Source organism: Poecile atricapillus, chromosome 1, assembly GCF_030490865.1.
Source record: "Poecile atricapillus isolate bPoeAtr1 chromosome 1, bPoeAtr1.hap1, whole genome shotgun sequence".
Taxonomy (NCBI): Eukaryota; Metazoa; Chordata; class Aves; order Passeriformes; family Paridae; genus Poecile; species Poecile atricapillus.
In genome coordinates, this window is record NC_081249.1 from 25028668 (window position 1) to 25054966 (window position 26299).

The 26299-nt window shown below is 37.2% G+C and overlaps 1 protein-coding gene across 6 annotated transcripts in view; it reads left to right on the forward strand.

Moving 5' to 3' along the window:
• ARHGEF7 (Rho guanine nucleotide exchange factor 7) overlaps positions 1-26299 on the forward strand; it is a 118139-nt gene that overhangs the window by 62862 nt on the left and 28978 nt on the right. For 5 of the 6 annotated variants that reach the window (XM_058840761.1, XM_058840727.1, XM_058840745.1 and 2 more), the window contains 7 exons: positions 265-353; positions 6363-6457; positions 6738-6833; positions 12818-12940; positions 22410-22548; positions 23411-23470; positions 24763-24909. In XM_058840761.1, the coding sequence (XP_058696744.1) occupies positions 265-353; positions 6363-6457; positions 6738-6833; positions 12818-12940; positions 22410-22548; positions 23411-23470; positions 24763-24909 (749 nt within the window). Of the gene's footprint in view, positions 1-264; positions 354-3579; positions 4038-6362; positions 6458-6737; positions 6834-12817; positions 12941-22409; positions 22549-23410; positions 23471-24762; positions 24910-26299 lie in introns of those variants that run through there. The other variant, XM_058840771.1, reaches the window with a different exon arrangement.

Consider the following 26299-nt stretch of genomic DNA (forward strand, 5'->3'; position numbering starts at 1 on the left):
TTGGAAAAGCAAATTTTATTAACTGTCTTTCTGGTTCCAGGAAAAAGAATGGGAGTTTTTCTGTTTGCCTTTGATGAGACTAGAGTTCCATTCATTGTGAACATATTGATTCTTTACCAATAATTTTAAGTACAATTATGTATGTTACTCAGTGGAGCACGATTTTGACTGTATCTTGATATATATTTTAAAGCAGTTTGTTTGACCTCTAGTGTTGAGCTGTGAAATTGCACCCCATTGACCCCAAGATATCTTGTATTTCAGAAAAACCAGTCTCCCCCAAATCAGGTACATTGAAGAGTCCACCTAAAGGCTTTGATACATCTGCAATTAACAAAAGCTATTACAATGTGGTAAGTGATCATTTTTTCCTCCATGTGAACCTTAATACATGGTAGAATGTCATTTAACTAAATGCTCTTATGTGCACAAAATAAAGGCAGTCTTGCCAGGAAGTACAAAACTAGATAGGGGTATTGGTGGGTTCTCATATAAACAAGATCATTATTAGTTTAATAGAATATCACATACATGGATTCTTAAATGTGATACCAAAATTATAGTTTAAAGTAAGTGAATGATTGGCACTTATGTAATACTATGCTCATTTTACTTGTTTTTTTAGTTGTGAATTTCCTTTTTTCCTCCCATCCCCCACATGTGCCATCAATATTCCCCAATCTCCATGAAGTACTGAAATTCTGCTGTGTTAAATTAAGTATGTTTTTGTCCTTTTTGTTGAATAAGAGATTGTTTCAAAATGTTCAATTTGCTTACTTTGTACTCATGTTTGTAAATCAACTCTTGCTAACGTAAGGAACCTCTCCCTTATACAGGTGGATAGATTTCACAGCAAGGCAGTACAGGCAGAGTGAGCCTTTAGCCCTCAGGAATTCTTAACCTGGTACTCAGACCTCTTTAGTAGATGCATGTAAGAAACATACCCAGCTTCATCTTTAAGTGTGTTGTAACCATGTTGAGAATCATTTATTTATTGAGTAGATACGCTGGGAAGCAAAAAAAGCATTTTACTGTTTTTGTTAAGCACTGCTCCCTGCTGGTGTAAAACCAAACCACAACCTTTCTTTCCCTTTTCTTCCAAGCAGCTGCCATGGGTTTTTGTTCTATATGTCAGTTTTTAAAAAAGGATCATAAAACATCGTTTTCTGTTTTCGTCTTGTGTGGTTGTGGCATGAATAGCACCTGGAAGAACAGAGGTGTTCTGTCTCTAGTCCCTAATTGAAAGCTCTGAAGCAAACTCCTGTTCCTCCATCTGGCTCATTTCTTGCCTCTGTCAGTAGCTGCAGTTCTATGGTGAGGGGAGGGCTGCAGGTCTTTGGCAGGTCTCACAACTGGTGGTCACAGTGGAAAGTATCCGTGCAGGCACACCCTTCCCTCTAACTGCAGGACGTAATGGTCTTGCTGTGCTATATCCAGTGAGAAAATAGTGGATTGATTTAATTTATTTTTATGTTCCCTGTCTTTATAGTGGCTTTTTTGGGGGTTTTTTTCTTAAGTTATTTTAGTGTGTGGATGTGGTGAGAGTGTATTTAAGTGAAAATAAGAGAAAGTAAGTGTTGAATTTGTTCAGGCATCTAAGTTATACCATACAATTTTGAAATATCACCTTTGGTTTGTGATTTTTATAATTGTTCCCTGGGTAATCTGTTCTAATTGTGGAGGCTCGAGCTACTACACTTTGGGAGATACAACTGTGACTGACTTTTAAAGTATTTAATTAAAAAACAAACAAACAAAATCCCCAAACCCAAGTGACCATCATATACCTATTCTTAGGATCAGTTAATTTTTCATCTTGCTCAGGTGCAGCTTTCTTGGTACAATTAACCTGATGTAATGAGATGCCAACTGTTCTGACTGCCCGTTACTTAATAACTGTTGATGACATTGTAGAGGGTGAAGATGGCCAGTTCATAATAATATACGGATATGTTGTGAATTACAGCACTGACCCTAGAGTGCTATTTTTAAGTCTGTCTGCAATAAATTGTATAACTGCCTTGGTTTCATGTTCTTCCCCAGTGTGGCAAATACCCCTACATTTTTTTTAACTCACCATTTTCTTTTTCTGGTTTAGAAAATGAGGGGCTGTGCTGTGGCATGCCCATTGTTTCAGAGAAGTAAGACGGTACTGCTGTGTCTGAAATCTAAATTAGACATGCTCACATTTAGATTTTCTTGAAATACGTTTTGTGCTTCTATGTCAATATATCTATAAAAGGTTTTCAATTATTATTAAATATGTATGATTTTTGCATGTTTTACATGTAGATAAGACACACAGCAAACCTGTTCACTTGTGAACAAGTGAACTTGTGAGTTGAGTTTTAGTTCTGTCCTAATTCCTGAGCTGCAGACATGGGACTTCCCTGTGCTAAACATCATCCGTCTGTACTGATAATAAAGTTGAGGAAAAAGCAGAAGAACTCCAAAAAAACTTTTGGCAACTGGTAGCTGAAAGGATAGAGCTCAAGTGAAGGACTTAAAATCTGTGTTTTAGGCTCTCTTGGCTACCAAACTTGAGTTGGGACTGGTAGTTTGGGACTATGTACTATTTTTGAGTTGCAGCTGTCCCCTCATGGGGATGTGCTGACACTCCACAGTCCTCATGGTTACTTATTGCTGTTTACCCTAAGGAATGTTTTGTGCAGGCAGCACCTGAGGGTACATTTATTGGACTGAGGACAAAATCAAAGGACAGTTCAGAAAGTGGTAGGAGAGGCTCCCTTTCTGGGAGGAGAACTGGGCTAAGGGAAAAGTACTTAATGTAAAGATGAGACTGCTTTCACCACCTTCTTCTGCTCTTCACCCCTTTGTAAACATGTTCTTTATTTCTGTGGATTCACAGAATCACAAGCTCTGTCTGGAGCTTGTGAGACAAATCACATGCCTTCTAGTCTCAGCGTGCTTAATTAATTGCTCCTTGCATTATGTGTTGCTGAGAACATAGACATTTGTTATGTATGTACATTTGGCTTGGCTCAGGAATTCAGGTTAGTAGAGAATGCTGAGGTTTTGTCCTCCACAAAATGGTACAAGTCTATAGTAGTGTGTAATATGAACCAGACTTGTGATGAAGTGTTTTTCATGTAGAAGTAATTTAGTAGCCTATTACTGAAGAAGTGGGTGTATTGTTGCATGTTATTCCTTGAAGACAGAGCAGGCGTTACTCTGAGTTTTATTTTTACATCAGATCCCTTGAGAGTTTATAACTTTGTTTCCAGAATAAAATTAGCTTCTCTCCATTTACAGTTGCTTTGAGATTAGGTAGCTGTTCTAAAAGCAGATGAAGAAATGGGCAAATTTCTCCACAGTTCTGAGTATTTGGTTGACCTTTTTTCCTTCTAAGTATTTGAGAAGTAGTAGAAAGCAAACACTCCTTTTGAGGCTGCGCTTTTAAAGTTGGATCAAGTTGTCTACTGAAGTACATAGAAGTTTTTGAGGCTCCTCAAGATATGCTATACTTGTGCAGTGCTTTACGTTGCCTGTCTCAAGGGCCTGTTTTAAGGAGTTCATCATGCAAATTCTTGTGATCTGGGAAAATTACATACTGATCACGGTTTTGCTCAACTATGTGCTATTTTGGTTAAGTGCCACACTCCTATGATAAAATGTGAATGTGCTACAGGATCATGTTCAAATGTATCTCTGAACTCTGTCTTTTCTCCCACCGATTTGGAAGGTGATCAGTCTTCACATAGGTGATTTTAAATGCATTTTTGGGTGGTAGTTATGGCCTTAGGGAGAAGTCTGAGGTTTTGTGTGACAGAATTGTTAACCATGTTTGAATTTTGTATGCCATGTGATTAAGAGAGCCGGTGCTGTATGAGCTCAGTTGTGTGTGCCTGCCATTCACCAGTGTTAGGGACTGCAAAGGCTGCCACTTCAGTGCTGCTCTTTTGGCACTCGGTTGGATCTGCGCAAATGTTGTGGTGCAGTTGTGGAAACAAGGTCTTCGAGGTCTCATGGGCTCTTGCAGCAGCCAGAATGCACAGAAAGCAGGAAAGGGAAGAAAGGTGATTATTAGATCATGTGGACGAGATGCGGATATGAGGAATGTAAGGGATTTCTGGTGTCAAAATACTGAGATGCAGTAATGACTACTTGTCACTTCAAAGCACAGACCAGGAGTTTAATCCTCATAACTTCTCAGTGAGGTAGGTAAGTCAAGCTGGAAGAATGCAAGATACCACAGAAATTGTTTTAGAGCTATGTAAGCAAGGTTATGCTTTAAAAATAAGCTCAAAGTAAAAAAAAAAAAAAAGTCATATGCAGTGAAAACTAGTTGTTTAAAAGAAAGTGTAATAGATTTAATGAGTTCTGGGGACTGTTGAAACTGTGTGTATTTCAAGTATTGTGTAACACTGTCAGGTTACTAATTCTAGTTTTTAAGCTTTCTTGTTGTTACCTCCCCCTGCCCTTAAGTCCTTTTCCTCTAATCCCATCTTCTACATATGGCAAAGAAAATCCTCAAAGAAAAATACAAACCAGCACAGGGAAAATAATGAAGTGTGTCCAACATGAAACTAATTTTATTTCAGGCTTTTAGGACAGCTGTTCATGTCATGGAATGGAAGTAGTCTTTGAAAAAAGGGGATAGTGGTGCAGTCTTTCAAGATCTTTAGCAAATTTGTTGATTTTTGTCTTTTGGTGTCTTTTAATATGGTCCAGTTCTTCATCAGGATGCTGTGGTTTTGTCCCTGGCTTTCAGTCTCCTTTTCCCTACTAATTTTTCCTGCCAGTGTAATGACTTTGGGCTGGGAGATTTTTGTGGGGAAAAACATATTGAAAAATACTGATTTTGCACTTAGTTTTCAACCTCATGGATACAAAGTACTTTTATATTACCATATGAACAATTTGCTTTCCTTGTTTTATATATGTAAGAGAATATAGGGTAGTAGTATAGTATATTTGTGCTATGGTTGGCAGAGATATTTTATTTCCCTGATCTAAACGGTCAAAAAAACCCCTTAGCTTTTTTAAAATTTGTGTGCCCATATTGTACTTTATGCTGTAATTTCCCAGTTAGTAGCTATAATTTGCCCTGTGACGTTCTTCTGTCACAGTGTTTAGCAGAGAATGGAGACATTTTAATCTTGAGTTCAGGATTCAGACTTGCAACAAAAGAATTGACTCAAAAATGGTTTCTCTCTCTCTCCCCAAATGAATAGAAGCATTCAAGGAATAAGCAGAATCAGTGACACCAATGAAAGGAACAGTGAATTCTTCATTGACATACTGAACTATTTAAAGTTATTTCATCAGGTTTGCATTTAGGAATGAATGGCTTTTTTTATTTCCTGAGAAAGAGTATTGACTACAACAATGAATAATGCACTCAATTACAGTCATTCTTATAAATGCTGAAATGAGATATTACTGTAGGCTTGACAAATATGTCAAGTAACAAAATGAGGTTTGTGGTGTGGCTTATGACCAGTGAATAGCAGTAAGTTTTCGAAGTTCAGCTCTGTTCACTAAACTGCATTTAATTCTGATGGTTCTCTTGCTAAATAACTTTTTGGAAGTGAAAAAGAAGCTGCATTCTAAAAGTACAGTAGAGCCTGATATGATTATATTGGAGGATATATTAAAGCAGGCTCCCAAGAAATGGCCCAGTAAAATGTTTTCCTGTACATCCTTGGGGTTATTCTACTTATTTTATTTATATTCAGCCAAAACCTAAGTGTGTACTTTATTTTGTAAATACCTGGCTTTGCATCAGTCTTTGTAATTTTCTTATGGTAGTGTACTCCCAGTGTAAGGTTAGGCAGCACTATTTAAAAATACAGTAATAGTGCTAATTGTATTGGTAAATGAAGTTGAAAGTTACTTGATCTTTGTAAATCTGTTAATATTCAGGTGTTCTAGCAGGTTATTTAGTGCATCTGAACACTCCACTAGGAACATTAGATGTAATGTGTTGTAATTGAGACTGAGAAAATGACACGGTTCATTTCTCTTGCAACTCTATTGTGCTTTACCATCCTCTGATGATCTGTGTCTGTTCTGAAGTATATAGGGGGAATAATTACCCCTGGCTTTGGAAGAGAATGGAAGAGAGCTCAGTGTAACTCAAATTTTGCAATAAAATGTGTAGTGGTAATCCCATTAGTTTACCTTTTCTTTGTATGGCTAACAATACTTGTGTGCAGTGTTTTTTTTCCCCTGTGAATTTCATAGATGTGTAGTATTTAGTGATTTCTTGCTGATATTTGAATTTTTAAAGTAGGAACTCTCATTTAGGTTTTTCTCATGCTAAATAAATTTTAGTATGCTTTAAAACTGGTATTGATATATCTTAAAAAGTACCAATTAGCAACTGTCATTTATTGTAGGTGCTACAAAATATATTAGAAACAGAAAATGACTATGCTAAGGAGCTACAAACAATGCTTTCAAACTACCTGCGACCATTACAAGCCAGTGAAAAGTATGTGAGTTTGTCCTGGGTTTTAAATTAAGCTTGAGATCTCTCATGTATTGGGGAGGGTTAACATGGTCAAAATGTCGATGTCAGTGTGAATTTACTTCTGTGAACTGTATGAGTCTTGAGGCAGGGATTGCTTTGATTCAGTTTGCTTGCTGACTGAAACAGTCTGGTCCCTGATCTAAGAACCAGTAGGCGTTTTCTTATAAGGCAATAGGTAGTATTAATGCACAATTAGTCAATAGCTGAAAACCTAAACATGTTTTAATTGCTTTGGCTCCAGGTTAACCTTGACAAGTACTTCATACTTAATGGGAAACCTGGAAGAAATAAGTTCTTTCCAGCAAATGCTTGTACAATCTTTAGAAGAATGCACCAAGTAAGTACCATGTATACTGGATAGAGTAAATGCTAACATGCAAATATTTTCTATTACTTGTTGCATTTTTTTTTTTGCATAGTTTTTTTTTTCCTTTTACTTCAAGTGTTGTTGCCAGAGCTGTACAGTAATAGATGTTTGGTGAATATATTGATTCTTTGTACAGAAACATGTTTGCCATAGGATGCAATTGCAAAGGTAGAAATTTTGGTATAGTTTAAAATAAATTTTGAGTTTTCATGATGCAAATGCATACCAGTAGAAAAGTGCTGGTTTTGAGGGCATGAATTGTAAATATGTTCTTCAAAGTAAGAAAAAGAATGGAGGAGCCTTATGTGATGGTGGAACAATGGAGAAGGAGGTAAGTGACTTGGATGAAGGATACTGTATGAGAGTGCTTGTACTTAGTATTCTGGCCTGAACAAAAGTCATCATCAAGGTGTGCTGGGAGAGGTCTGCAGGACAGGCAGAAAGAGCAACCTGAATTAAATAAAACCCCTCAGTGCTTGTCCTGCACCTTATGGGAAGCATGGAACACAGTAGGAGGAGCATGAAGACACTAGTCCTGCTTCCATAATTTAGGCTGAAGTGGTAACTTGGTATTTTTCAGCTTGCTATCTCAGCACTTGGGCATGTAAAAAAGAAAGTGACCATATTTCCTTTGGATTGTCCTAACAATTTTCTGAAACTCCACTGAAAGTGTAGTTTACAATCCTAACCTCAGTTGTGTCACTTTCCTTGCCTATATTCTAGTTTTGTCTGACCACATAGTGAGCTAAGGCAACTTCCTAATCCAAATTTTCTTGGTTTCTGCCAAGTTAGTAATTTGAATTGCCACTGAGGGCTTAATAAGTTTGTTTGCTGTGAGAACAAATTAATGTCCTGTATAGAGAAGAAAATACCTCTTTTGGCAGCAGTGAGCGTTGTATCACGTCAGTGTGTCTTGTTTTGACCTCTCCCTCCTCTCCCCTGAGCTGCTCTGTGTGAAGCAGCAGCCTTGTCATGACAGGATAAGCTACATCTCCACTAGGCAGTAACATATGCCTGGTTCTGTTGCTGACTTCAGATCCCACGCCCTCCAGCCACCTGCCTTCTGTCCTTCTCTCCTGCCTCTAGATAACGTAGAACAGAGAGAGGGGAAGGGAGGATGGTGCGTAGTGCAATTTAGCAGTGTTATGGAAACATTCTCAAAATGGTCTGTCTGTCATGCTGTGAGAAAGAAGGATAGTCATTCTGGCAAGTTTGACTTGATTATTTAAATGTCTTAATCTCTGGAAGTGTCCATTTGTCACCATTCTCAAATGTTTCCTTTTGGTTCTTGTCATTGCTCTTTGTTTCATTTGCTTGTTACTATGATTTTGTTTTTTTGCATCAGAAGTTAGGGAAACTAAAAACTTTTCATGGAACAGACTGTCATCTTCTAATTTTCTTTAAGGTGGTCTTAAAAATGAGAGGAAATAGAGTATATACCTTCAAACAAATATTACTGCAAACTTCATTTTAACTTGCAGTGTAGGTTAATGTGATATCATAATAATAATATCAAGCTCAGAAAGCTTCATTAATAACTCTGCTTGGCTTAAACTCTTTTAAAGCACCTTTTCATAATGTCCTTTATTTCTTCTTCCTGCTAAATGAAATGTTGCTGTGTTATAAACTAGGAACATACTGGATACTAGTAGGTGGGCAGAGAAAGTGATGCCCTAGAGTTACTGGAGCATTACTGCAAACATTTTGTCTTATTTTCATTTCATAAATATGCTTATCATGCCGAGTTGTATTTTCAGTTTAATTTTCATCATAGCACATTAACTTGAGCATACAGAATCCTCTTGTTTGGAATCTAATCCACTAATCCATCATGATTCCCATCATGTAGAAGAATGCTTGTTCTGCTGCCTTTTTTTTGTTTTGTTTTGTTTTGTCATTTTGCCATGTTTTTTTGGCTGGTGAACCTGTTCTGTAAACTCAGACTAGCTCCTGGGCTGAAAATAGATTTATCATTTTATTTTGTTTTTGGCAGAGAGCTTATAGCTCCGTCGTTGAGGCACTTCATATTGCAACATCCAGTGCAGTGTTTTAGTTAACTAGACATGTCAGAATGACCAAATGCTGTCGTCCTGCCAATTATAATGCTGCCAACCTACCTTGCTTGACAAATTCCTTTTCTTGGCCATAAGAGTTTAGTGTTTTTTGAATTCCACACCCACCTTAAGACAGTGTCATTTGAGTTTTCTCTTTAACAAATCCTTGCATGTACTTCAATGACAGAAACTTCCTTATGCTTTCCTCCTTTTTTGCCTGTGCCACTTTGTCTTATTTAATCCTCATGGTGTTAAACTTTGGGTTGTGGTTTTTTTTTCAGAACATAAGGTGCTGTAGTGGGTTCTTTGTGTGTTTTGGGGGAGATGATTGTTTGGATATGGTTTGGGTTTAGTTGTGTGCCACCTTCCCACCCTGCCCATGGCCTTGAAGGTCATCTGGTTCATTTCTAAAGGTTTGTCCCCTTTAAACTTGTCCAGGTTGTAGTCATTTCGACCTTTTTAACTTCTCTTAATTTACCAAACAAAAGTGGTGCATGGAATAAATCTAACTAGCATTGAGTGAGAATCTTCTAGCTGATAGGCTTCAAAGGTGATTTTTTTTTTGGCTGATCAGCTTCCAGTGCACTTGGTTCATGGTGGAAAAGAACTGTAAAAGACAAGGTTGGAGATGCTGTTGGAGTCTTCGGTTGTGTAAGAGCAGATTTTTGACAGTGAAACATAGCAAGAGTGCCCCATGCTCTGATCTTCTGATGACAAAAAATGGTCCAGTGCTCTAAGCCTCATTCCAGGTCTGTGGTCCGGTGCCAAGGATCAGTTCTGCAGTAGTTCACACTGCAGAAGAGTCTCTGTGAACAAAGTCAGTGTCCTTCAGGTGATCTCTGCCTGGTCTAAATGATCTCTATTGGAAGTGTAGCTCTGTGGGTATTTTTGTAGCAGGATGGTGAACCTGATTTGATCTCCTGCTCCAGAAAAGATTCTTCCATTGAATTCCATTCCATTCTACCTGGAAGTAAAACTGTTAGTCCATGCCTGTATTTCTCAGTAAGGAGGGGCATGTGACATACAGGCTGGCTGGTGACACCAGCCTACATGGGTTGCTAGATCTGATCTCCTCTGTAGTCAATTGAAGTCTTTTATGCAGTACCTCAGGCTTACCTCCTTGCCCTGTAACAGCCATGGCTGGGGTTTATCCTCTCTTTCCCTCATGTCCCTGCTCTTGCAGTCACAGTAACTGTTGTCTTGTTCTAAGTGCAAGCAGATATTTCATGTTTGGGGATGATCCTGAAGTGGAATGGAATTTCAAAAAACCCCAAGCAAAAACAGAGGGGAGAGGCCAGAGTGTGAAGGGGAGGCTATTTAAATCTAGTGCAAAACTCATTAGTATTTCAGGTTTGGTGTTGGAGTGCCGATACAAATTAAGTCTGTGAAGTCCCAGTATCATCCTTTACTTTTTGTTATCATGAGTATCAACAGAAATGAGGCTATGGATATTAAGGGAATTTGAGCTCGGTGCCTTTAGATATCCTGAAACAAACATGCATAGTAACTGATGTCCAAGAGCTAAGACAATTAGACAATTAGTGAGAGGTGTGGTAATGAAGAGGGTGAAAATTAGTCTGAAGGATTGTGGATAAGTTCAGTAGTGTCTCAATTTGTGCAAACAGTAGCTCAGAAAGTTGCAAAGTGGCACCTTATTTCAGTAACCTTGTTAACTGTGAAGCCTCAGGAGATAACGTTTAGTTTCTTCAGAACTCTCTTTGGAGTTCAATTACACTTAGTTTTTATTTCTTTCTTCAAGTTACCATACACTGAGTGCCCATTGGAAGTCTGGAGAAACAGAACTGATAGCTGTTGGATGCAATCCCAGCAAGCAGACGACATTAGGTAGTTTAGACGTAGTCACGTGGTGATTCCTCAAGCATGTGTACAACAGCAGAGGCTTTGTTATGGTTCTTTTACATTTGCAAATAGAATTAAAATATGTATCCAGCCTTTTTTTTAACTGAAGTTAGTATAACTTAAATGCATGTTAATATACATATGTCTATATAATACATATACATATGTTAAATATACACTCTTTATGGAGCACATTAATTAATAAAAGGTTTATATGATGTGGTGATAGGCACTGTTGTTTTTTTAAGCAGGTAAAATAGTTTATCTGTTGAAAATAGTAAAGCACTTGCAACTGAAATGCATGGATTAGAAAAGTCAAAGGGGATGAGTTACCACCCCCTTACAAAGTCTGTTAATTATCTTAATTCAACAAAGAATGCACAGTATAAAGTGGCAATGCATGTGCAATGTATGAAGGAGAATAATGTCAGTCTTTGATTTTTCTAAAAGAACAGCAGACTGAGAAGACACAGATGTCTGCTTAGTGCAAACAGCCATAAATCACCCTCCACCCCCATCACTACAGTATGAAATGGGAATTTAACCATTTTTAGCAACTGTTTATTGGAGCCTCTTGCTATTTAATACTGAGTTATATGCCTTGAATATGTCTTCAGAGTTTGAGACTTTGGCTGCATCTATTACTCGAAGAATGTATTATTAGCTCATGCTGGATTTATTAAAGGGGGCCAGCTGCTTGGCAGGAAATGCTGCTTGGCAAGGCTGTAAGAATAGCATTCCCTCAGTATGCTGGGGAATGCCCTTGGTTTTCCCCTAAACACCTGCAAAAGCAGCCACTCTATTAACTTCAGAATTTATTAAACTTTTTAAAAATAAAAGAGGCAGACTTAAAATATGAGCCCTAACCTTTGATATAAGGAGTGTTGACACTGTGACCTGAGTGCGTCTGGCATGATGTGTTAGCTGGGGATTCAGCTGTCATTTTCTGGGTGTCTGTAACAAGCATTGCTCTCAAATCAGGGCGTGCATTTCCTCTGCCTCGTGTTTGGAACACCTCTACAGTCAACCTTTACTTCATTTTGGGTAGTCTTCCCATTCTGTGCAGAGGGACTGAACAGCTTAATAGGAGACAGACTTACTGTTTTGGAATTTGGGGGAGAATTTCTTGGGATGAACTTTGAATTTTGGCTGCTATGAGCAAATCTAAGGACTGAAACTAAATGATTGTGTTCCAGCAGAATGGGAACATCCCCTGCCTGCAGGAGTGGTTGTCCTGGAAAGCTGAATGGTTTCTTTCCTACTGAAGTTCATTGGAGCATCTCTCATGTTTTTCTGAAGGGGATATGCTGATTACTGATGTTTAGGAACTTAGTATACATGTCTGGGACAACTACAGAAAATACTGACATTTAAAAAAAAAAATTTATTCAGGAAAAAAAAATATTCTTCCAGAAAGAATTGTTGGAACTATTCTTAGAATGAAGCTCTTTGCGTGTGCCAACAATGTGTGCTTTCAGTACTCAGTGAGGGCTCATTTAGCTTTACAGTTGGTGTGAAGAGTGAAGTACTGGTTTTAAGAGTAGTTAAAAAGATTAACAACAACAGTAAAATCCACTGTCATGTCTTGCAAAGAAGCAAGAATTAAGGATATTTATGTTAGGCTATGCAGCCTTTATGGAAGGAGAGCAAGTGCATGGAGAAATTGAAACATTTCATCTTGCACATGTTTTACAATGGTTTAGACAAGGTGTCAGGAGTAAGTTTGTAATCTAGGACTGATGAAAGCTAGTGGCTCATCTTCTGTATAACCTCACTGTGGGTTATACAATTGGCCTTCTGCTGAAAAGGCTTAGTCCTTCAAGTGGGAGCTGCTGTGTAGAAAAGGAGAGTTTTATCCCTTCTGTTGCCTTTCCATTATTGCACAAATGCAAACCATGGTTCCTTACCAGCCACCGTGAAGAAAATTAATGCTACCCCAGCCAAACCCAGCACACAATATACACTGCTTTTCTGGGCTTTAATTTATTTCTCTGTCTGGTTGGTATTATAGTATTTTCATCTTTATTACTCTGTTTTTAGGTTGCCTGAAGCTCAGCAGAGGGTTGGAGGATGTTTTCTAAATTTGATGCCACAGATGAAAAGCTTATACCTTACGTACTGTGCCAACCACCCATCAGCAGTAAATGTTCTTACAGAACACAGGTATGTTAACTTTGTGGTCTTTCAAGCCTGATGCAAAAATGTAACATACACTTGAGTTGTAAAGCTGTGATATCTCTTTTGACGTGTTTGGTGTAGTAGAACTTGAGGAAAAAAAATTACACATGTAATAAAAAAAATAGAAAATGTCCCATAAAACAAAGCTGTTTCATGTGATGTGGGCAGCTTGTCTGTCATTTGTGATAGTGTATTATGAACTACTTGAGAGAATTTTTTATTTGAAAGAACACATGCTGGACTCTGAATATGTAAACCAAACTTCACTGATTGTAGTCTTTGTTTTAAAAATGTTGAGATCAAAACAAGTTTGTGAAATTATGGCAAAACTGACATGACTTAGGCTGCTTAGACAGTTGGAGCCCTCTAAAAACCTGTAGATACTTAACTGCATAATGCAGTTATACCCTTGGCCTTACTTTTGAGTGTTATGAAAGAATTGTGAGTTTTACAAAATTACTGTTTTCCATAAGAAGTAGGATGCTTATTTAACAGGATGTAGGTTGCTCAGCTTTTGGACAGACCTTAAATCTACATAGAAGATGCTTTATATCACCTTGAGGGAAAAGTCTTGAGGTAAGAATTTGATGAAACAAGTCAGCTTTCATTAGCTTTTGCTATATACTTGTATTCTGATGACCCTCGTGCTGAAGCAGCTGTTAGTTTGGGGCTATTTATGCTTGCTTGTGTTGCAGGACAGAACCATAACTTCTTGGAGCTTAGCTATAGGACACATTCTAGCAGGATATATGTTCATTTTGCTTCACACATCCCTCTCCTTTTTGTCTTGTTGCATTGGATTAAAGATATTTTGAGTACTCTTAACACTTGGAAAACAAAGATGATCACAATAGATTTCTCCCCTATAGTGTTAGCTTCTTTCAGGAACTCAAATTTTGTTTTAACAGCAATGTTGTGGCAAGTTTGTGAGCTTTATATATAATATTATGATGACAAAAAACCTTCTAGTTACCAAATACTCTGAAATTTCACTTACGTTATTAATACCTGTAACTATATTCCAACCCCAGCTGGAAAAATCAAGCTGGAAATTTACAATACAATATAGGCAGAAAGAAGGTAAGTTTTTGTCATTAAAATTCAGCAAGTCAAAAATATTATTTAAACCCCCCTGATGAAATCCCTACGTGTTTGCTTTCTTTCAAATGACTCTCTTCTTAGTACTGTTTTCTGTCAATGGTTTTTAATACACTTGGGCTTAGAAATTTTTGTTTGTTTGTTTGAGTCTTTATGCTCTTTTCATACAGAGGTCTGGGATTTAACCTATAGATGGAAGATGGCATGTGACAGCAAAATGATCATCTATATTTCTTTAGATTCAGGGATATCTGTAAAGAATTATCTCAGAACTCAGAGAGACGGTGATAGAAATGTATGGAGGGAGGAAAGCTGTTTGTTCTGCAAATGGAGGAGAGAAGTATTTCTTCTCTTTCATGTTTCCTTTTGTGTAAGATGTCCTAAGAAAAATTCAGCTTCAGGTCTCTAAAGTCAGCTTGACATCAAATCCTGGTGGAGACAATATAAGTATCATAGAGGAGTTAAGTAATTTGGTTGTGGAAGGTTGTTCTTATGAGATAGCTCAAGAGAAGAGGAGATAGACAGTTTTCTGTTTAATGCTATTGTGTTAGTAGGCATGAGTCAACAGAATTGCATCCTGTTCTTTCTAACCACCTCACTTTTATTACTGTAATATCTTAATTTTTGTTGTTCAATATTGCTGTAGGTAGCAAGTGGCCTGATTAAATATTCTGCTTGAGACAGCTGCCATGAGAAATCAGAAGGTGGCTTTAAGCAGTTCTGAATCTCTTCCTCAGAATACAGAAAAACTTTTAATTACATTATTTCAAAGAAGAGGGAAAGAGAGAAATAATAAACGGGTTGGAGGCATGAAGAAATGTAAAATACTCAGAACTGACTCTTTGTTTAGCTGAAATTATTTTAGTGTGTAAAAAATCCCCTATAAATCTTAATTTAAAAATTGCCATGAGGTTTGAGGATAGCCATGATTGTACTAATAGGGAAATAATTACACTGCAGTTTATACTGGGTTAAAATGCCAAGGTTTAAGGTTTTTAAGAAAAGACATTAGTTGGTTGTTTTGTCATTATAATTTTGGAAGAAGGTCCAAACCCATATGTTTTAATACTACCAAATATAGGGCAAAGAAATAAGTGTATGTGGAATACTTGGACTTTATATCATCTTTTTAGCATCTGTGCTATTCAGTAGCATTTTAGAGAAGAAAAGGGAACTGTCTGGAGCAGTTTGATTTGGAACATAAATTCTTACTCTCCAAAAAAGGTGGTTTCTTGCCGTGAGCTTTGTGCAATTCATAAACTGAACATATATGCAGTAACTGTACCTCTGAAAGCCTTTTTAGAAAAAAAGAAAACCTAGCAAATGTCAAATTCTTGTATCACAAAATCAGTATTTCCTACTCAGTTTATTAGGCTGTTTGTTTCTCTGGGAACCCATATCAACAACAAAAAAAATCTCCTACATAATAGCTCTAGATGAAGATTTTTTAAAATTTTATGAAATATACTACTTTTATTTTTTTAACTGTCACTGGCAAAAAATGCTTTAATGAAGTTGGCTGAAGTATTAACTTTATTCTTTCTTCAGAGTGATTGGATCACATTAAAATCGTAAGCAGTTGTCCGGAGCATTACATGTGGGGGTTTTATATGTCAGCTGTCAAAGGTCCTCTTAAAACAGAGTTTTAAGACCTGTTAAGATGTTGTTGACACCTTGTAAAGGGTCTGTGTGTATGTATAGGTAAAACGTGATATTAACCAGAATTACTGTGCACTTCTAGACAAAAATTTTCTTTGAATAGTATTCTTGTGGAGTACATTCTAAATAAGTCAGTCCTAGGGATGGGGTTGGAGATTTAAAAAGGGCATTCAATTGGAATGTGACTGTCTTTTTTTTTTTCTTTTCTTTTCAGTCCCATCCAGTATGAATGCAAATCTGTTTCCACTTTGTCTTTTGTCATTTGCTTCTTGATAATATGCAGCAGCAACATGGGGGCTTTTATTCAACTAATGTAGAATAAGGGTTTGTGTGTGCATGTATGTTCATGTTCATGTCAATACACAGTCTGGGCTGAAGGGAGTCAATTGTGTTATTTAAAGAATAAGACATTTATCATGTTCAAATCTTCAAAGCCACAAACATCTTTCATTTCATTAAATTAAATTATTAGTAGTCAGACAATTAAAAGACTATTAAAATTGTTGGAGACCTAAGTGTATGTGAACATGAAGACATAGGAGTAAAATTTAATGCAGCTCATACATGAGTTCAGGTTTCAGAGCTTGGTATTTCTGAAGATGTATTTGCCTCTGATAATCACAGCAACAACAAAATATTTCTATTAAGTTTGAGAACAGATTCTCCTCTTGATTCCAGTTACGGCTTTGTAGATTTTACCCAGGTGTTAAAATTGGTATGCAACATAATTTCTCCAATTTTATACTGTCTTGAAATTTGGTAAGTACTTTATGTCTCAGGAATAATTTTGGAGCTATTGCATACTTTTTTCCCAGAGTTTAAATTCTTTCTGCTTAATGAATCAAGAATTTTAAAGGATTAAGTAATTTTTCTTCAGATCTGCCATTGTATCTTGTAATTATGTCTTAATCTTGTAATTGTGTCTTAAGCCACTGCCTAGAGTTGAAGAGGTGGAGTTTGCTGGGTATGGTTGGGTGGTGCTCTGGCAGAGCTCAGGGTTTTGTGTGATCCCTTCTCACGGTGCCTCTAGTGCCACTGTACACCATCCCTATTTTATTTACTTTATTCCACAACAGTGCCAGCTTTTTGGCTCCACTGTATCAGGTTTGGTTCTACTATTCACAGTTTTGCTTGAAGATCCCAGTTCAGGTCTAAGGGTAGATGTTCAAATATATGGTATTATTTTAGTAGATAATTTTGCTGACTGGTGAGACCAGTACTGCCTTGAGGGTGTAGAGTTTAGTCAAACTAGCACTGTTTCTGTGTGTGCTTCTGATCATAGACATATGCTTGCCTTCCAGTAAGAGGAGGAGCAGAATGAGCAACCGAAGGCGTGAAAGAGTGAATTTCCTGCAGATTAAAAAACCCAGTTGGATACAAAGTACAGAAGTGGGTAATTGCAGCAGGATAAGGAATGCCAGGAACATGAAATGTTACCTAGCTGAGAAAGATCACAAGCAACAAAGTTCAGTGCAACAAGAAAGTCTAGCAAGAAAAAAAAAGAGCAGGCAGAAGCTAGGACTGAGACTTCCTATGGACTATATCCAAAAATGACAAGAGAAAAGGTATTTGAGTATGGGATTTACTGAAGTTTGGATAACATAATTTAAAACACCAAATGTAACAGGCCCCACTGATCAGTGGACAAAAAATTCTTTTGAGGAAAGATGGACAGACCCAATGTAACCAGCATCAGGTATGTAACCTTGGAAGGGTAGAGTGTGGTGTTAAACTTCTTTACTTTGTTTAAACAGCAGTATATTTAAAACAGAAGAAAAATCTTACCAGAAGAAAATTTAATTTGATGAAAAGGCAAGTTGAAAGTTGAAGTTGAAAGTTACTAACACACACCTGCTTTTTTCATTTTACAAAGTGGCAAATATCAAGCCAGTTCTTAGCAGCAAGAAAGCTGTTCAAAAATCTTTACTTGTTGAAATGTTAATTTTGCTAGATTCTTCTGTTCTCTTAGATAACATGTCCCAAACATATTCTACACTGGCATCACAGACCTAGCAGTCTGGATAAAATTTGTGGAGCTGGAACATCACAATTACTCCGAGTAACTGGAGCATGGAATACAGATCAGATTGAGTCAGAAAACTCTTTGTGCCTCCCCCACTTTGGTGGATCCCTGAGCCTGCAAGTGCACAGGCTGATGTCATACACTGAGCAGCAGTCCCTGGGAGAGGAGCTTGACTGGGAAGTTTAGCCCTAGGAAATTCAAAGCTGCAGTTGAGGGGTTGCTGAGCTAAGCTGTGTCACGACGCTCTCAAAATGCGGTGCCTGTGTGCAGTCCTCAGACCCCTCAGCAGTGATAGCTCGTGCTCCATCTATTACAAACAGAGACCTCCTTCAGAAGCGTAAGTTGTGATTTTAAATGTGTACATTTTTAGTTCCTGGATCTGCTTTCCTCAAAGGTTCAATGGCTTTATTTTTTTTCCTTCTATTACTTGTAGGCACATCTGAACTTTGTTTTCTTCCCCCTTCCAGTGTGATTTGCAGCTTTTGAGGCAGCTGTTCTAAGAAAGATTTGAATTAATTAGTAGGGCTTAAAGACACTTTTCATGGTGACCTTTAAAATATCTCAAGCTGTGAACCAACTCTAGTCTGGAGTGGGGAAAATTCTTCAGCTTGAGATTTCAGAATAAATGAAGCACAGCACTTTTGTGTGCTTCTCTATATTTTATTGTGTAAAGGGATGCAAGTAGTGAATTAAAGTCTCATCTGCCTGTTTCTGAAAAGCTACTTGCTTAGGCAGTTGTGACTGAGTTGATGATTTCACTGTTCAAAAGATTTTTCCTGTTCAGCTAAATGATAGCTTTTTATTAAAACATACTCTTAGCTGTGGGCTGGAGCTTCATTTAGCATTTACTGCCTAGGAGACTGTGGTACTTGCAGGCAGCAATTGAAAGTGTGACATGAAAGAGCCATTGTCTTTGGCAAAGCAGCTGACACAGACTTTTTTTTTATGTTGCAAATAATTAAAAAATGGTTGTGAGCTGTCATGTTTGAACAGTATTTTAACCCACTCATGTTTTTGAAAGTAAAAGTAAACCCTTCCATTATGTCCTGTACTCTATTTGTCTTTTGTTGCTAAATAGAAGATACTCACTTTAAACTCTAAGTAACGTCCACATTTTGATGGATATTTTATGTCCACCAAGCTGCAGAGATGCCAGGTTGGTATAGCATGAATAGAATGCTACGGTGGTCTGCATGATGGAACTCCTCAGACAAAATTTTGGGTACTGTTGTATTAAAGGAGTGTGTGCCTGTGTTCAGACTAGAGTTTGAACAAGCAGGCATGTCAAAACTTGTCAGAGGGAAGCGTAGAAGTGTATGAAAGAAAACATTGTCCTCTTGGGACTGTTGGGAGGAAAACTACGTCATTCAGTTTTAATTACACCTATTAACACTGCTCCCTGTTAAAGGCTTCCTGATGATGCCATTGCTAAGCCTGTTTTTCAGGACTTTGTGTACATTTCAAGTGAGCTGAGGTTTAAACTTGCTCCATGGATTCCTATACTGCGATTAAGTAAAAAAATGTGATGATCCAACACCAAGTGTCACTTGAGCAGAGAATGGCATAACCACAGATTGTGTTTAGTTAAAGGGAATGCAGAGTAGACAGTGAAAGCAAGATAAGACCAGGTTTTTATTTCAGATTTCCAAGAAGTCAATTTTAATTCAAGCTATAGCGTATTTTCCCCTGTTTTTTCACACATCTCTTTCAAAATGCTCAAGCTGAAGAAATGGAGAAAAGATAATGAAAATTAAAAATGTGAATATGGGTGAAATGGTAACCAAAGTTTCTCCTATGCTAAAAGCATTAAAATAAAAAAATGGGGAGGAGGAAGTGCAAGCATTGTCTTGAGTGGATAGCTGAGCAAATACTATTTGTATAATGCATTTGTATGCACCCGACAGTATGGAGATGGCCGAAGTAATTAGGAAAGTAATTAGGAATGGAGGGTTTAGCCCCTTAGCAGTCTAAGGGCAAAAATGAGGACTGTTCATAGCAGTGTTAAATTGAGTGTACTGTGGAGTTTGAGATTGGCACATCCAATGTGGAAAACGCAGCTTCGTAGGGGAGAAAGAAAATCTGTGTAATACACTTATGGATTGTGCTGCCTGAAATGGAGAAGAGTAGTAGATATCGTCAAAGGGCAGGGGTGGTAGAATGAGGCAGCAGGGGCTGTGTCTGACTGAAGCAAACAAAATGCAAAGAATTAGTTTAAACAGCTATTTCCTCTTGGTTCTTGTAGGAAATGTCTTTAACGTTAAGAAGATGAGGTATCAAGTACTGTGTGGCTTTATGTTAATGCCAGGCTTTATGATGCTGAAATAGGTGGAGGTGATTACAGGTGCAAGGAATGAATAGAACAGAAAAGCAATGACTTGCACTTGATCAGTGTCATATAACTAGGGAATTGAAATTTAAACCAATGACTGCCTTCTGGCAGAAGGGCTTTCCCAGGTGAACTTTGGTAAAGCTTCCTGTGTAAACTGGGTGTCACACTGTCATTACTGGAAACAGTTTCTTTCCTCTTAACTGAATCGGGAGGAGAGGAGGTGCCACCACACTGTAGCCACATGCCCGATGTTTCAGTGAATTAACCTGAATACTTGACCTCGAAGTATCTGGTAACGCCATAAACCCAAGCCACGGCTACAAGTCAAAATCTTTAGTCTTGTTTAGGGTACCATTTGAGTCAGCTGTCAGGTTCTCAGGTGGTGTGATTTGATGCTGAACAAGGGCTGTGATTAAGGAAGCATTAGGCAAAGTAGGTCTTCAGCCTCTAGGTATTCAGTGCTGGTCAGCTTTACTTAGTTTTAAATTTAAGCTCAAAAAGTACTCGGCTTCAACTGTGTTGCATTATTATAACTCTTCATGTAAAGTATTGTAGAAAGTTTTTCAAGGTGTTTTAATTTTGGCTAAAACCTGTTTGTCAGAAGCTGATTTAGAAGGCCTGGAGCTGCTGATATATCCTGCTTAAGAGGGTTGAAAGGTCTTTCCCAAGTGTGCCCAGCCCTTCTCTTTGCATCTTTTAAATGCACAGCAAATGTTGAGAAATCCCCTCATCCTCTTTCTCCACTCTGTAGTTAAATGCAGCTGAAATGGCACAAATGCTGAGGAGAGCCTGGGCCTCCTTAAAATGGGGACAGAAAGCTCTTGAAAGAGATGATGTAAAATGATGATGGACCTGACAATTCAGAAACAGTGCTGGATATACATAAGCAAGGAGGTAGTGCAAGTAAATTCCAATTAACTAATCTGAAGATAAGTAAACTTGGAGTAAACTGTATGGAAAAGTACCTTTTTTGTGTGAACTGCGGAAAACTTTGGTCTCTGTGAGGTGAATGATCCAGGTGGGATGGTGGGTAGAGCGCTTATAGTGGGATGGGAAGGTCGCAGTTTGGAGAACTGTAGAATTGTTTAGACTGAAAAGACTTTTAAGATAGGATTCGACTGTTAATCCAGCACTGCTAAGTCCACCACTAAACCATGCCCCTAAGCACCATGTTTGTGTTCTTGTTCTGTTGTCATCATCTATTTGGACAAATGGCATTAATAAGCAATGTCACTTGTTCTGAAATGAAAAGGATTGTGTGTTTGTCTTGAATGCAGCAAGGCATTACATTTTTAATAAATGACTTTCTGTATTTCTTTTATTTAGATTTTTGCCTTTAGAATTCTGTGTTCTTTGGCAACCTGTACTTTATGAAGCTTGGCAATCAGCCCAGATGCTGCCATATCTTCCATTCTGAATGGAGAGGGCTCATTTTGTTCTTGGTAATTTAAACTCTTGAAAAGCTAGTCCTCCTCCACCATAGTCATCTAAAATCTCTGCATTATAAGCAGAAGATGTAGCTATTTTATGTCCTTGATAGCAAAGGGGGCTGAAATTCTGAGATCTGGTGTTTTAAGTCAGTTGCTGTAAAAGTTGAGGGGCTGGGCCAGTTCTGAATTATTCATATACCAAAAAATATCTGGAGAGGGCAAGTAGCAATTCATGATACATGGAGAGAACGGATTTCTTACAGTGGAAAGAAGCGTTTTGTACAAGTCCACACTTAATGAAACCCTAGCTCATTAGAGAATAGGCTGCACAGTGATTATTTCTACCATTTGTATTGATGCTGGTCATTTTTTTGCATTAACACCTTGAGTGTGATATGAAGTCATTAAACATATAAGTGTGGGAGTGAAAAAACTTCTGAAATGTTCTGTCCTCTCATTAGTGTCTGACACCATAAAAATACCTATTTTTTAATTATATAGGAAGCATTTGACTCTTGCTTGTGTATTACTTGTGTAAACCACCTTTAACGTCATATGTAATTTTACTAGAAAAAAGAGCTGAGTAATAAAATACAGCTTTATTCTGTAATTGTTGCTAGAATGTGCAACATTTAGAAACTGTCTTTGAGCACTGGTTGTCTAGAACAGTAGATTTGATCCTATGTATGTTTTTCCCTGGTTGGACCCCAAATCTACACATGGCTTTGTTCATGTATTTTATTTAATACACAAAATGGTCACAGCACTTAAGTTGTACTTGAATTAATTTTTTTATTTGGCTTCCTGTTTTATTGGCATCTTTGTTGCAGGTGAAAGACTGAATCATGAATCCAAATGTAATTTATTTGTTTTGATAATTTAATCTTAATTTGCTTAAATGTCTTGTGTACACAGTGAGGAACTGGGAGAATTCATGGAGATGAAAGGTGCAAACAGCCCTGGGATCCTTGTACTGACCACGGGCCTCAGCAAACCTTTTATGCGTCTGGATAAATACCCCACCTTACTCAAAGAGCTTGAAAGGCACATGGAGGTATATCTTATCAGCATTTATGTTCCAGCTTAATGATGATTTGACAACAATTATTTTAAAGGTACATGTCAAACATGATGGGACCCAAAATTGCATTTATTTGCTCTTCCATCAGCCTTCTGAACTACAGGCTGCAGTGGTTTATATAAAAGTCAGTGCAGTAAAACTTCCTATAAAAGCTAAACATTCAAAGTAAAACTATCCAGAGAAGTTAATCGTCACTCTTAGAACAGTCTTGCCAGGCTCTCTAGTTGACATTGAATGTGTCTACTGCACACTACTTAAGGTAACTTGTAGAAGGAGTACTGCTTTTCACCTTAGCAGGTTGAACACATTGGCAAAATAGTCCCACTGACTGCTGATGAACACTGTCCTAAAGTGATCTTGACAGGATGAGGTGTTTGACGATCTACTCTTTTCACCTTTGCATTTTATAGGTTAGATGTTTGGAGTGGGAAAAAAAGAGAAAGTGTGGGGGTCTTGTCACAGATTCGGTTGTCAGCCAGTAACAGCAGAAGTGCTAGTTAGTTTATAGGGAATCACCTTTGTGACAGAGCTAACCTGCTAAACAAAACCCTGTAAATACTTTCCTCTAAGGATTTCAAAATCTCTTATCCACTAGGTCTTGTAAAACTTCTTTGGCTCTCTTTTAAGGATAACTAGGATTGTGCTAAGTAACTGCAGTTTTAGAAGCTAGACCCACCAGTGTTTAATATAAGAAGGCCATGAAAAGACCAGATCAGTGTACAATTTCAATTTTGCAGAATTGTTTATTTGTCTTTAGTTAAGTCTCTGACACTTATTTTAAAATTAATTTTGCTAGAACTGAACTTTTCATATATGTTTTCTCCATTGTTTTTAGGATTATCATCCGGATCGTCCAGATATTCAAAAATCCATGACTGCCTTCAAAAATCTTTCTGTAAGAGTGATAAAAGAATAGGTTATATATTTTAAGTAGAATGTTTTCTAATTGCATTTCCCTCTATTGCTTAAAAAAAGTGAAGCTTTTTCATTAAATATGGAACTAAATATGTAATTAATAAATTTTTAAAAGCCTGGAAATCAATGCTGTATGCGGGCAGAGCTAAGGATGGTAATTTGCTGAGGAGCTGTAGTAAGTAGACTATTGGTGTAAGAGTTGTGCAAAGTATTCTGCACCTCCTTGTCTGCCCTCTCATTATACTTTATCTCCCTTTTCACTAGTGCTTGCATGACTAGTGTCCTGAAGAAGGACTTCTTTACAACAAATGAGTACATGTTCTGATTTCTTTTTCCTACATGCATTCCTTCTCAGGGAATGGTTGGATTTGAGAGAGGTTGAAGAGGAAAGTGCTAGTGCAGTTCAGAAGATGTAAAACTTCTAGTAATAATTGGAACAGGAAGCCTAATTTGAACAGATAAGCTGTCTACTACTGTCTTTACAAAAAAAAAAAGAAAAACTATGCCTCAACTGCAACATCTAATGATTAATGCGTTCTCAGTTACAATAAACTTAATGTGTTGTGCTTCCTGTTAGGAATGTGTGCTGATGATAACGTGGCATTTTAAAATTTTTTTAAACCAGAAATTTAGTCTTATCAGTGTTCAGAAGAGGTTTGTCTATTACATCCTGTTGGGTGCTATACAAAGAAGAGGAAACAATTCTGTTGAGAAAAATTCAAATGAATAGAAGTAGAGCAGGTTGGAGTTAGTTAATAAAAGTAATAATACAAGGTTATAAACACTCTTGTTTTTTTGCATGTCTCTTTTTACTGAAAGATGTTTTGTTGAACACACAGAGAGTGTGCCCTTATCTCTGATACCTGGCTCTGACATCCAAGAAAACACTGAATTTCATATAACACCATGAAAACAACTGTTAAAGTTAAATTTCTGACAGCTGTGTTACTCTTTGCTGTTGAGCATGTCCATTTTTGCTTAGTCATAGCAGGATTTGAAATATAAAGGAGAAATTTGAGTAACAGAGCTATGACTGATTTTGGAAGGGTAATTGAAGTCAGTGTATTGAAAAAGCATAATATTTAGGTTAGTAAAAATAGTTTATAAAAATATTGGTAATAGTCATTGAAATGGAAGTAAGGTGCTGTCTTCTGTGTATTACAAGCACAGCAGTAAATACAACTGTAGTGGTGTTTCTAAGGGTATTTCTACCCTTAACCCTTCCAAATAGGTAGAGTTTATAGGGATGATATTTTTCCCTATGTTTGTTAGGCACAATGTCAAGAAGTAAGGAAACGGAAAGAACTTGAACTGCAAATACTGACAGAAGCTATTCGTTGTTGGGAGGGAGAGGATATCAAAACACTTGGCAATGTGATTTACATGTCCCAAGTCATGATTCAGTGTGCTGGAAGTGAGGTAATGTCCTTCTCATCTTTCCTGTCGTTCTTCCAATTTTGAATAAAATTCATTATGATCATTATATAACAGAAATAAAGAGAGTGCTTCAGAGATGGTAATCTAAGCTGGAGTCTTTCTCTGTTGATTTCAGGCATTTTTTTACAAAACCTGTAATAAAATTCCTTAAAGATGGATGGTCTCATCTCTAAAATTTACTGAAAAATGACTGAATACAGTAGTTATAAACATTGTAAGATGGTTTTTGCAGGGCTTTTTTCGAAGGGCATAATTAAACAAGATTTTCCATATGTTCTTATGTTACAGGATCATTGTGCATAGCACTTATTACAATGTGTTTTAGATAGCAAAAGGTTTAAAGTTGTATGTTGTAAGGTGTCTGAGACAAACTCTTTTTTTGGCTGTTATGGACACATTGCTCGAGTAGTAAATTTTGAAATACAAGCTTGAGTACCAGATGATCTTTGAGAAATAGAATAAGATGATACATTAGAAAGTTAAAAGTGACAAAGTTGAGTGATTTTTTTTTTCCTAACCAAGGAAGCAAATAAAATATAAAGAAAAACTTGTAAAACCAGAAATAATGTTAAAATAATCTTAAAAGCAAGTGCTAACAGAAAGGCAACTTTATACAGGTTACTGACGTCTTTTTATTATGTGTTGTTCTCCTGAAAATTGAACCTACTTTTGATTCGCAACCTCATTCAGTCCATTTCTTCTCTTAGAACAAAGAGATCCATAAATATGAAGAAAAAGGAAAATGTTTATGCAACTGAATATTTAGAAGTTAGTCACCTGATATCTTTCTCTCAGATATTTTGTTAGGTGATAAAGTAAATAAATAAGATTCAGTAGAGCTAATAGTGCATCTTCTGCAGTCATGTCTCTTTTTGAAGCCAGCAAAACAGATCACCCTCCCCACTCTCATCATGAGGTAAAATGTCAAATGCAATAGACTTCTAGACATTTCTGTTTAGCATTTCAGCTTTCTGGTGAGATACAGGACAACTTCAGTTTGTGCAACACCAACTGTGTTTGGTTTAGTCTTTCTTAAAGTGATATAGACACTTGCAAATATTTACTTCAAAACATTAAAACTGCTTAGGACTTGTAATTTTGCAAAGATAATTGAAATTAGGATAGTGGCTTTGTCAGTGGATATACTTATTTTGCCATTAAAATGCTTCTCCCTTTTGTTGTCTATAGCAGTAGATTCAGAGTAAATTTACTCTTCCTTCCATAAAAATACCCCAAAACAAAACCACAATGGATAACTTCATACATGAAACCAGCAAATTAAAACCAGAATGAAGTAATGAGTGCTTTTGTTGTGACTATAGTAATCGTTCCTTTGCTCTTGCTACTTATGGGTATAATCCACTAAAATGGG